Source organism: Cucumis sativus, chromosome 4 (genome assembly GCF_000004075.3).
Source record: "Cucumis sativus cultivar 9930 chromosome 4, Cucumber_9930_V3, whole genome shotgun sequence".
NCBI classification, from domain to species: domain Eukaryota; kingdom Viridiplantae; phylum Streptophyta; class Magnoliopsida; order Cucurbitales; family Cucurbitaceae; genus Cucumis; species Cucumis sativus.
Window position 1 is genome coordinate 6,064,112 of NC_026658.2, and position 13,049 is coordinate 6,077,160.

The 13,049-nt window shown below is 32.7% G+C and overlaps 1 protein-coding gene across 1 annotated transcript; it reads left to right on the forward strand.

Annotated features, from left to right (window-relative positions):
• The first annotated feature begins 5,413 nt into the window (after window positions 1-5,413).
• Window positions 5,414-8,707, forward strand: LOC101204347 (protein DOWNY MILDEW RESISTANCE 6). Its single transcript, XM_004137157.3, has 4 exons — window positions 5,414-5,699; window positions 5,778-6,025; window positions 7,794-8,118; window positions 8,205-8,707. The coding sequence occupies exons 1-4, from the start codon at window positions 5,490-5,492 to the stop codon at window positions 8,448-8,450; spliced, it is 1,029 nt and encodes a 342-aa protein (XP_004137205.1). The 5' UTR covers window positions 5,414-5,489; the 3' UTR covers window positions 8,451-8,707.
• Window positions 8,708-13,049: the final 4,342 nt, after the last annotated feature.

Below are 13,049 nucleotides of genomic sequence, written 5' to 3' on the forward strand. Positions count from 1 at the left end.
ATCAACAAAATGCGCCAACAAGAATTAATAAACCATGAATCTCTTCCAAAAGCATGAGAGTTTCAATTTCAATTTTTCCAATTGAGAGTTTGATAATTAACCTCTTGAGAACTTAATTTCTATTTTTTTGCTTATTGAACTTACTTCCTTTGATTGCACCTCTTCCGCTCAATCTAATATATACTCTATTGATCTTTCTGTGAATTCTTTTTTTTCTTTGCGCAATACGATTACCTTTGTTGCATGCCTCATTTTAATATTCTTTGTATGCTTTCCTTTGTTCCGCACCAGGATAACCTTCACGAGGAAAATTATGCCAAGTATAATTCACTTGTAACTAGACCTAAAGCTTTCTTTGGTGAATACACTTTTGTAAATATTTCTTACATTCTTTAGGCGAGTAAGCTTTACCTCAACTCTTTTTTGTAATTAAATTTCTTAAAGTTCATCTTATTATTCATTTTTTTGCAATGAGGACAATGCCACACTCTAAATTTTGGGGTGTGCTAGGTCCGAGTCAAAGCTTTCAGAAAAACAAGGAACACATTTCTTCTTCCAAAAAAAAAAAAAAAAAAAACCCAAATGTAGTTATCCATCTTTTATATCCTTGTTACTCTCTATTGAAATAAGAACTCTTATGTCACTGCCTTCCACGCATGTAAATAAGAAGCAAAACTTCATCAAAATGTGAGAGTAAATAAATAAGTGGTAATAAGAGTTATAATTGAGAGAAACATACTCATAGAGTTTCTATGATTTTTCACTTAGCGCCAAATGTAATCAAATAACGGAAGTAATAAAAAGTTTCTAAGAAAAGGAACTGAGTTTTTTTTTTTAATAGCGACCATTTCGTGAAAAGAGAAAATAAAATTTTCTGGAAATAAACAAGAGTATTCTGAGTCCTAAGCTTGCCACATTTAAAACTAGGAAAGATTTTCAAGTTTTTAGTAGGCAAAGAAAAGAAGAAGTGCTAGCATGCGAGGAAATCAGAAGGCATTCTGAAAGGAATGACATGTGCACAAGAGAAATCATGTAGAGAGTCTAAAAAAGATGCTTGAGAATAAGCATTATTTTAAATTTGGGGTTGTGATAACTTGTAGAAATACAAGTTATTGTAGCCTTTAAGTAAAATAATGTGGTCTTATCACATGAAAATAGGAGAAAACAAAAAGAAAAAGTAGGCGATTTAATTACTCTACGAAAGGTTTATCGCAAAAGAACTTCACCCCTGTTTTATGATGTTTCAATGCTTTTATTGCAGGATTTTAGGCAAGAAGGAGTAAGGCTCAACGAGGTAGCACAACGAGAAAGAAGTTGGCGGGAAAGTCAGAAAAGAACAAACAGGCTAGACTACACAGTACATTTACAACTTTTTCTGCAATCTTAATGGTGCGTGCTGGTTTGTCAGTGCCACTTCATGTTTATAAATAGAGTTTCTCACTCAAAAGAGGGTGTGCACAAATTGGCCAAAAAAGCAAGTTCCCCACATTCTTCGTTTCCTCTCCATTAACTTGAGTTTAGGTGAGAGCTTGAAGCAAAAAGAGAAGGAGAGATCCACCAATTCCATTAATCGCCCTCACATCTAAGCAAAAATCAAAGCAAAAGAGAATGAGAGATCGAGCTCTGTGGCGTAACACCTTTATTATGTTTCGATTTTATTGTTTATATATTGTGTTGTTTTGTAACCAGAATGTCAAGGCCGAAAGGTCTAAAATGTTATGTATGAAAGTAATGCATTTCTTCTTCCACTCTTCCATCTTCCTTATAAATAAAATGTTAATCAAGTATCTCATCAGTCATCCACAATGAATCTTTCAATCTTCAGACTATTGTTAACGAAGATCTCCCACTTCTTCACCGCAACGAATCTTTCAATTTTTGTGCTAATGTTGAGATAGGCGTTCTTCACAGAACACCAGAGATTTATGCCAAGCAATTTCAATTACTTACATGATGCTTCTTTGCTTCACAAATTTTCGAGCCATAACACACTTCAAGATTTTCCTTGTTTTTTTCTCGCACATTTGAAGAAGCAAAATAAAGGGTGATTATATATCATTCGAAGATCCTCCCCTTATTCCACAAATAACGTCAATATAAGATTCATGAAATCTTTGCTTAATAGTATCTCGAGAATATAAGATAATTAATTAAAACAATATCTAAAAAGTATACGCTTTTAATAAAATAATAACTTCAATCACGGTGGCCTTCTCAAGGACAAAACTCTGAACAAATATTCTACCAATTTTCACTAGTACAAAAGTGGTCTACGACGACAGTTATTTACTGTCGCGAACGGATTTCGCGACAGTTATTTTCAGTCATAGAAGCGGGAGTCATGGAAAGGCCTTCGACGACAGTTTTTGAAAACTGTCGCAATAGGTTATTTTATGACGTGAAATAAATGTCGTTAATCAACATTCAACGACATTCAATAACTGTCATAATTTATTTTATGACATTCAATAACTATCATCATTTCTTTATTAACGACAGTTAAATAAATGTCACAAATTCATTTATTGTGACATGTATTATATGTCATGAATATGTTATTCGCGACAGTTTTTTTTTTGTAAAAATGTCATTGTTTAGTTATTGACGACATTTTTTTCCAGTCAACGATTGTGCAATCGTGACAGTTTTTCGAGAACATTAAATGTCATTGTTTTGCCATTGACGACATTTTTTTCCAATCAAATATAATGCAATCGTGACAGTTTTTTTTGAAAAAAAATTGTCATTATTTATCTTATGACGACATGTTATTCCTGTCACATATAGAGCAATCGTGACAATTTATTTTGTTAAATAACTGTCATCGTTCTCCAATTTACAACAACTAATAACTATCACATTTCTCAATTTCCTATAGTTTTATCCTGTTCTCCATGCAGCTCCACCATTACACGAACCATTAGAATGACAATAATGTAGCTGAGAATGACAAATTTGAAATTATACAAGTTTCACACCAATGTACAAGAAAATAGCCAACACTTTAATATATATACACTATAATACGATTTATAATATTTGTACATCTTAATACAAGTTTCAGTAATCCACATGTACGAAATACTAGCCCTTAATCAAAAAATATCTTAAATAACATTCGAATATATTTGACTGGACCAACCGAGAATGTTCGTTTCTGGAAATGATATTTGAAACAAAACTCATGAACTTGTCGACTCCAGTTGAACCTACAAAGAATCCATAACACATATGTACAGTCAATGAATAACTAAATCAACGTCTCAACAAAATACAGAACACAAACAAGAACTTCAACACTTGATTCCATGAAATGAAAAGAGAAGACCATGAGGACTATATTAGGCAAACACAGCAAACAAAAACATACTGCTACTCTTTCTCTCTAGAATACACATACCAAAAACATACCCAGCTCACTCTCCAATTCTCTATTCATTTTACTACCCCACTCATGGTGGTCCCTCTTCAAATCTGATAATGAAAATGAAGTTCCTAAGAAGAGGAGAAAGAGATCAAGGAGAAGAAGAACGTCCAACCAAATGGCCACTGCAAATTGAACAACTTCTTGGGTTGTTCCTAGTCCTTAGAACAAAACAGCCTACGACAATACATGTACGACAATTTGTAATTCTTAGAGTTAAACAGTTTGTATTATGCAATCATCGCCAATAAAGATGAACTATGAATAATCATGTACCAATTCTCTCAAATTATTAAAACAAATAGGAAGATTACAGCAACTACTAGGTTCAGGAACAAAAAAAGTGCTACAGCGATTGAAGGGTTCATGTGCAAGCCATACATGTATGGTGGTGGCGACGGGTTGGTGGAGAAGGTTTCGACGGACGGGCAAGAGGGGATTGGTGGTGGCGACGGGACTTCAGACGGTCAGAAATGGGAGAAAGCCGACGGGACTTCACGCGGAGGGGAGGAAGAAATTGGGGGAAATTTGGGGAATTTGGGTTTTTTTAAAAATATAAATATGTAATTTTAATTTTTTAAATATAAAATAATAAACTTTTTAACCCTAACATTCTATGACAGTTAATAACTGTCGCGAAAAGTGTTTTCCGAAAAATTCCGTCTTTTCCCGCCAAAAACGCGAAATTTTATATTTCGTGACAATTTTTTTTTCTTCCATTCATTTTTTGAGATATATAACTGTCATTGTAGGGTTGTTTTCTTCTAGTGTTTAGATGGGCCCACTAAAAGTCCTAACAAGTTTCTCAAACGATTTATAAAGAGTAAAGATAGCCATGTATAAAAGATGTGCATGGTGAGATGAGGTGGGACAATGTATAAAAATATATACATTGCACTTCAGCCTGAGCAATAAGGATGAATCTGTACACGTATATTCTCGGATGTTTTGTTATAGTAATCTAAACGCAAAGTAGTGAGACCTAGCGTTGAGAGTGTTTCGGGATCCTTGGTGAAAGGAATGATTGATGACTAATATGTGTTATGTGAAATAATTATTGATGTGGAAATGACATGTTTATGCAAAAGGTTATGTTTTTATGAAAAAGATGAATAATTTGTATGATTTGATATGTTTGGGGAGTTGATGTTTACAAAAGGTATTTCGCAGAACATAAAAGGTTTTTCTTAAAACCTCACTAAGTCTGTTGACTTACGTTTTAAAATTTTATCTACTAGGAAACAAGCGTTAGTGCCAAGTAAGGAAAGTTGAAGGGCTTGTTAGACGGAAAGGATGCCAAGGTGTTAGAGTTCTGTTATTGTATATTGTTGTAGAGCTTTATGTAATAAAATCCTTAGCTTTAATTTAATAAAAGTTGTTTTGAGGTTAATCTTTTGTGTTAAGTGTTTATATCGCCCAAAGAATTATTTAAGTTTCATGTTAAATCAAGAAAAGTTATTAGGCGATTAAGCAAAGGTTAAAGATCTTAAAACTGAGTGTCATTGGCGTTTAACACGTCAGTGATACACAAGTCACGTTGTGTCTCGCATTCCAAACAAGGACGTATACTGAGTGGGGTGTGACCGTTTATTATCTGATCGTTTAAATTTGAAGTTTTTTTTTTTTCGTTTTTAAAATGAGCTACATGATCGTGTATTATGATATAAATAATCGTTTAGACTGTAGTACATGATCGTTTAGGAGAAGATTACTCTCGCGTGCATGTGACTGATTAATGGTGTGTTGATTGGTATTATTTCACACTATGGGCATGTGAGATTTTTTTTTTATAAAATTATTCTTTACAATCTACGAATTTTTATCCGTTTGTTATACTTTTTAAAAATTCCAAAAAGGATTTGTACACTTTAATTAAGAAACCAAGCACGAAAACGTAGTGAAAAGAAAGTGGGAAAAAGAACGCAGTTGATAAAGGGTAAAATTGGAAAATAAGAAAGAATTGACAAAAATGACGAGTAAAGAAATGAGTTATCATTCGAAGAAAAATGGGGAGAGGAATTTATATATATATATATATGGAGAGAGGGTGTAGCTAGGGAGGTAAATGAGCAGTGTGATGGAGATCCAACTTTTGTGTTCAGGGGGACGTCACGAGAAGTTGCCGGAGAAGTATGAACGGCCTGAATCGGATAGGCCGCGGCTGTCGGAGGTGTGTTGTTGGGACAAGGTTCCAATAATCGACTTGGGATGCGAGGAGAGAGAGATGATTGTGAAGCAAGTGGAGGAGGCCTGCAAGTCTTACGGCTTTTTCCAGGTAAATAGTTATTCATAATTTTTGTTTGATTGGAAACTAGACCGATCATATGTAAAAATATATATTAATAAAACACAGGTTATAAATCATGGTGTGAGGAAGGAATTGGTGGAGAAAGTGATAGAAGTTGGCAAGCAGTTCTTTGAGCTGCCGATGGAGGAGAAGTTGAAATTTTATTCAGACGACCCTTCCAAGACCGTCAGACTCTCCACAAGTTTCAATGTCCGGAAAGAGCAATTTCGCAACTGGAGGGATTATCTCAGACTCCATTGCTATCCTCTCTCCAACTACACCCCCCATTGGCCCTCTAACCCACCATCCTTCAGGTTTTTTTGTTTTTTGTTTTTTTCTTTTTAACTCTCTAATTCCCTTAATATTATTATCCTAATCTATATATGCAAATTAAACATTAACTTTTCTTTTATTTTTCTATCATCCGTTAATCATCTCTAGTATTATTTTTTTGTTCTTTTTATTATTATAATAGAGCGTCTGACAGATTTTGATATACTTTTTTAAAAAATAAAGTCCGTACATAATCTATCTCTAACCGAAAAACTAACTAAAAATATATTCTTTACAAACAAAAGGCAATAATGAATATTCCATTGTATAATTTCTGTAGAAAAGACTTTTTGGATAGAATTAAATAAACGAATGAAGCAAACTATAGCATAGGTGTAGGAGGTGAGGGCAGCCATCTTTAACAAGAACTACCCTCAGTTTGAAGAATTGAGTTTAAAAAAGATCCAATAAACCAATTGGGGGCTAATTCAGTAGTATCCTGATTATTGCTACTATGACTTTTAATCTGGTGAAAAATGTTAGCCACACACACTTGAATTGAAAAACAAAATCTGGAGAAGAAGAAGGATTTTATATATCTATATATTGGAAAAAAGAGAAAAGAAAAGTAAAATGAGGAGGAAATAAAAGCGTAGATATTTTGTTGAAGTGAAGATGAAATTTAATTAATTTAATTTATGAATCTTTTTTTTTTATTTGTGTGATATGAACTTAGAATTGTGAATTGGGTTTAGGGTTGGAGAAGGACCATTGACTGGGATAGTAGTAGAAGTGGGTCCATATAGGGTGGAAATTAGAAGTAGCGTGGTTCCATGTGCGCCCGCCCGGCGCCCATTATTTCAAAATTACTAACCTTTTTTTTTATGGATCTTCTTTCTCTCTCCGTTGAAATGGACGGCGGTGACGGCACCCCCATTTCACACTCACACATCGCACAACCTCTCTCTTTTTATTTTATTTTAATACCTCATCTCTGACGTCATTGTTCAAACCGCGTTGACGTAGCTATCCTCATCATCCAACGCCCAACAATGCAGCACGCCATCTTTCATGGATCCTCCCATCCTCCTCCCACTATTTTATATTTTATACTTTTCTTTCTTTCTTTCGTTATTATTTATTTATTTTAAGCATTTCATCTCCTTTTCTTGCTTCTATGATACAGTCATTCTTTTGTCCATAATCTATTTAAATTATTCTTATTCTTATTCTTATTTAATAACTACCTTTCATTTTAAATCATTAAACCTCCTCTCTTATTTGATTATTACTATTTTCTTTAATAAAAAAAATGCACATTTAAAAATTGTAAACGTACATCACAATAAAAAATATTTTAATATTTCAAAATATTCTCCATCAACATACTTTACAAAGATCTATTTGATGAAAATTTCAACAAAAATTTAGAAAACAAAACACCATTAGATTAAAAGAAAGATACTCCTACTGTTAAAATGTTATCTCTAAACCTTAAAAAATATTTCTTTCCATAAAAGATTTAAGAATAGTGTGTATAGTCTAACTTGGGTGTGGGAGTTGGGGTTTCCATATGAGTGGTGGACCGGCAAGATAAGCAGTGGGTGGATGTAAATAAAAGTACGGACTTAAATATGAATTTGGTAGTAAAAGAAAAGAAAAAGTGATAGTGTTTTTATTGGTGCATGTATAAAATGAGAAGGAATTAATTGGATTGATATTGAATAAAGATAGATAGGAAGAATATCAATATAAATTAAAGTGTAATAAAATAGTGATGAATAATTGATGATGGGGTGGTTATGATAGGGAAATAGTGAGTAGTTATTGCAATGAAGTACGAAAAGTTGGGTACAGAATAGAGGAGCTAATATCGGAGAGCTTGGGGCTGGAGAAGGAATACATAAGGAAGAAGTTGGGTGAACAAGGTCAGCACATGGCTATAAATTATTATCCGCCATGTCCCCAACCAGAACTCACCTACGGGCTCCCTGGCCATACGGATCCCAACGCACTCACCATTCTCCTTCAGGATCTCCATGTCGCCGGCCTCCAAGTCCTCAAAGATGGAAAGTGGCTAGCGGTCAACCCCCACCCCAATGCCTTTGTAATCAATATAGGCGACCAATTGCAGGTACTTTGTACGCCTGTACGTACCTTCTACGTTTTTCAATTTAATTTTAGTTCATTTGTTTTAACAATGCCCATGTGCATACACAGGCATTGAGCAATGGGGTGTACAAGAGCGTTTGGCACCGAGCGGTGGTCAATGTTGATAAGCCCAGGCTGTCGGTCGCTTCTTTTCTCTGCCCTTGTGATGACGCCCTCATTACTCCTGCACCGCTCCTCTCCCAGCCTTCCCCCATTTACAGACCTTTCACCTACGCCCAGTACTACAATACTTTTTGGAGCAGAAACTTGGATCAACAACATTGCTTGGAACTATTTAAAAACCACCCTCCTTAAAAAAAAAACAAAAAAGATTCTCTCTCTCCATCTCTTTTATCCTTTAATTATTACGTCTTCCTAATAAAGGCAAGTGGATAAACTTTTTGGCCCAATCTGGTCTTGCCCTCTTTGTTGATGAAACGCCGACGCTTCGAACGTTGGGGGTGTATTAAATTAGAAGAATTTTTAGCACAATAGCAAAAGTTCCATTATTTACCTAAACTCTTCAACTGTTGGAATTATAGTTGAATAAGTAATTTGGACCCTTTGGTAGATTTCTTCTTTTTAGCTTTTTAATTACTAAGTACGTTTGCAAGTGATTTTTATAATTAGTTAAAATAACTTTTTATTATATTCAAAATTGTTATGAAACATCCATATATTCACTCAAAATTTGTGATTTAGGGTTTGATTATACACTTTTAAATGTAATTTTCATACTAACACTACATATTACCAGAAATCTTACCTTTAATGTTTGTTTTAAACTGACATTAATAGTCTTTAGTGTCAGTTTGTAACCGACATCTATGCTAGTGTTATTAAAGGCCTTTAATGTCATTTCAGCTTTGAAGTCGGTTGAAGATCTTTATTGTGGGTTGACCTTAGATGTCGTTTTAAAACAGACATTAAAGTCTTGTTTTTGGATGTATTTTTATAAAATATCTTTTTAAAATCGATACTAAAGTCTTGTTTTTGGATCTACTTTTATAAATTTATTTTTATTTAATTGTTGCATTATTGTCCATTTTTTATAAACCAAAATTGGGTACGTGTATAAAACTTTTTTTCTCCTGCCAGCAAATTATTAAAATTAATATTATTTTGGAAACTACAATATTTTTCTTTTACCTTTATATACACAAAATAAAATCTTGTGTTTGTATATACATTCTACAATAATACATGAAACAAGGTCCTAATACAAGACTTAAATAAGAAATCCTAAACGCCTTCACAATCTTCAACTTTCAACGATCGTTTAGCTATCTACATAATCGCTTAGCTTGGCTATCTAAGATCAAAATATATACTACTGTACAACCTAAGGAAGATTAAATCCATAATCTGCAAAATTATGTTGATAGAGGCCAACATTTGCTTCATCCACAATAACATCACAATGATTAATTATGTACTTCTATGAGTGCAACACGCTCGTGGCCATATTTTGTAACGTTATATATGCAAAAGAAATATACATATACATATATATATATATATATATAATGAAAATTTTATGAACCTACACATGCACACATCTAGTGATAATTACTTACTCTACATTTTCCATTTGGGCAAATCCATCCACAAGAATGTTGTAAGTTACCAAGCTCATTTATGTGCCTTTTTCTTTCATTTTTCTAACACATGATAGTATAAATAAGCTGATTGCACATCATTACAGCTTACTGTTCTCGCAAGACGACACACTTGAAAAAACATTTAGATTGAATTTATATAGTAAATATACTTTGGCAATGACATATCTATCATCTATATTTCAAAACATAAAATACTTAATTGACCTTCTATATAAATCAATCAATCAATCTTTAATAAAATATTTAGATTGAATTTATTTAGTAAATATACTTTGGCAATGACATATCTACCATCTATATTTCAAGCATAAAATACTTAATTGACCTTCTATATAAATCAATCAATCTTTAATCATATTCAAATTGGAAAGTGACCTTTGTGTCAATAAATGAAGCAAAAATATTAAGCTAACATTGAGATCAAATTAACATATGACAAAAGAAGAGGAGAAAATAGGAGTAGTTATTACTTTGTATAGAGATGAGATGATGGTTTCATTCTCCTAGCTCTCATCTTTTCAAAGGTTTCACGTGCACCATACTATTCCCCTACTCGATCTTCTAGAGCTATTAAATGAGTTGAAAGAGAGGTGAACAATGAGTTTTTATTTTGATAAGATCAAGTGATAATACGACAGGTAATGTAACGTTTCTATTGAAAGTTGTAGTCTTCATATATAATCAAAAACCAAAACACCACACCCTGAAAATAGAAAAAAGAGAATGAATATACTATAACAACTTACAGTGAAGTTAGAGTAGTGATATTCCCCAATGCGTCTGGTATTTCTCCTGGCAACCGCTTAACAAGAACAGAGCTGCTGCAACATATTCACTAGAAGTTTATCAGAGGATAATAAATTAAGACATCAACAACAAAAAAGACAAGATCTTACATTGTGAATACTTGAAACCATTTTGAATCAATCGTTTTCTTTGGGATAGAGAACAATTCAAGAAGCCAATTTAGACCATTAGTACAATTCTATAAGCCAATTTTAAAGCTATATATTAATGTATCAATACAACTGAGATTCCAACCACTTTTTGAAGCTTCCTCCTGAAATAAATACATATAGATTCCTTTCTTATTCACACATCAAAGAGAAAGAGTACAGTCATGTTTATGTAAAAATTAATCACACATAAATTAATTATTTGTTTTGCATTAAAACTAACTGAACAATACCTAGACACTACTACAAAAATGGGTTTACCTGACACTACCAATTTTACATACTTGACGTTTTTAGTATGAACTTTTTTAAAGAAAAAACGTCAAGTATAGTCTTAAAAAAATGGAGTTTTCACGAATTTTTTTTAATTATTTTATGTTAGCTTTATTTGACGTTTTTTTTTTTTTTTTTGCGTCAAGTATAAGGTAGATTTTACTTAATATTTTATTCGGGTCATAAGTAGTGAACATTTACTTGACACGAAAAACATTTTAGGTATGGTTTTAAAAAAGAAAATTGTTACGAAATTTTTTGAACTATTTTACGTGACATAGTTTTCACGTCAAGTATAGTGGAGATTTATTTGACAGTTTATTCGCGTCAAATGTAGTGGAGATTTTACTTGACGTTTTGTTCGCGTCACGTATAGTGGACATTTATTTGACGCAAAAACAACGTCAAATATAGTTAACATTTGTTATTTAACACTTTTAAAATATCAAGTATAAAACAATTAAAAATATGAAAATAAAAAGTGTAAAAATCAACTATTTTTTTTGAAATCAACTTATTAAAATAAATCTTTTGAAAATTTTCACTAAAATAATTTTTTGAAATCTCTCATTGAAATAAATTTATTGAAATCTCTCATTAAAATAAATTTATTGAAATCTTTTCTTTAAATAAATGTATTGAAAATCTTTCATTAAATAGATTTGTTAAAATATTTTTAATGTAAAGTTTATTAAAATATTTATAACTTAAAAGTTAAACATGGATGGAGTAACATTAGTTTCTCAGAACTACTAAAAGCGTTAAAAGACATCTTACCTTCTACTAATGACCTTCTTACATCGATGTATGAAACAAAGAAAAAGCTAGGTGCACTAGGAATGGAACATGAAAAGATTTATGCATGCCCTAATGATTGTTGCTTGTATCGAAAGGAATATGTCAACGCAATTGTGTGCCCTGAATGTGGTGAGTCTAGGTGGAAATATGGTAAAGAGGAAAATAAGAAAAAAAAATCCATGCTAAAATAGTGTGGTACTTTCCACCTATTCCACGATTTCAATAAAAGTGTTGAATGTGCTACAAAACTTAACTTGGCATGCTAATGAAAGAGAAATTGATGATAAATTTAGGCATCCGGTTGACTCTCCAACTTGGAAGTTAATCGACACCATGTGGCCAAATTTTATTTATGAACCTGAAATCTTCGTTTAGCATTGTCAGCAGATGAAATAAATCCGCATAGTGATATGAGCTCCAAGTACAGTTGTTGGCTAGTTGTGATGGTGATTTATAATCTTCCCCATGGTTGTGTATGAAACGAAAGTTCATGATGTTATCAATATTTATTTCAGGCCCAAAGCAACTAGGGGATGACATTGGGATATACTTAAAACCATTGATTGAGCATTTAAAACTTTTGTGGGAAAGTGGTGTGCAATGTTATGATGCCTACAATTAAAAACTATTCATCTTAAGAACAGTTTTATTATGGACGATTAATGATTTTCCAGCATATGGAAACCTTAGTGGATGTAGTGTGAAACGGTATAAGACATGTCCAATTTGTGGAGATAACACATCTTCAATACGATTGAAATATGGAGAAAAAAAATGGCATACCTTGGGCATCAAAAATTTCTACCACAGAATCATCCTTTTCGTCATCAAATGAAATCGTTTAATGGTCAACGAGAATTTGAAAGTATTCCCGAACCTTTGTTGGGGAGGTTGTATTTGACAAAACTAAAGATCTTGACTTTCAAAGAGGAAAAATAAACAAGAAAAGAAAACACTCTAAAAGAAGCACCAAGAGTTGTTGGAATAGGAAGTCTGCTTTTTTCGAGCTCCCCTATTGGAAGCATGCATCTTCATGTTAGACATTGTTTAGACGCGATGCATATTGAGAAAAACATTTGCATGAATATTTTAGGTACGCTTCTCGATATTCCAGAAAAAACTAAGGACGGTTTGAATGCTAGACGTGATGTAGCTGATTTAAAAATTCGACCCGAGCTTACTCCTATTAATGAGAATAAAAAAATATTCATTCCTCCCCCTGCTTGTTATACTCTTACTAAGAAAGAAAAATGTTTTCTTTTGAA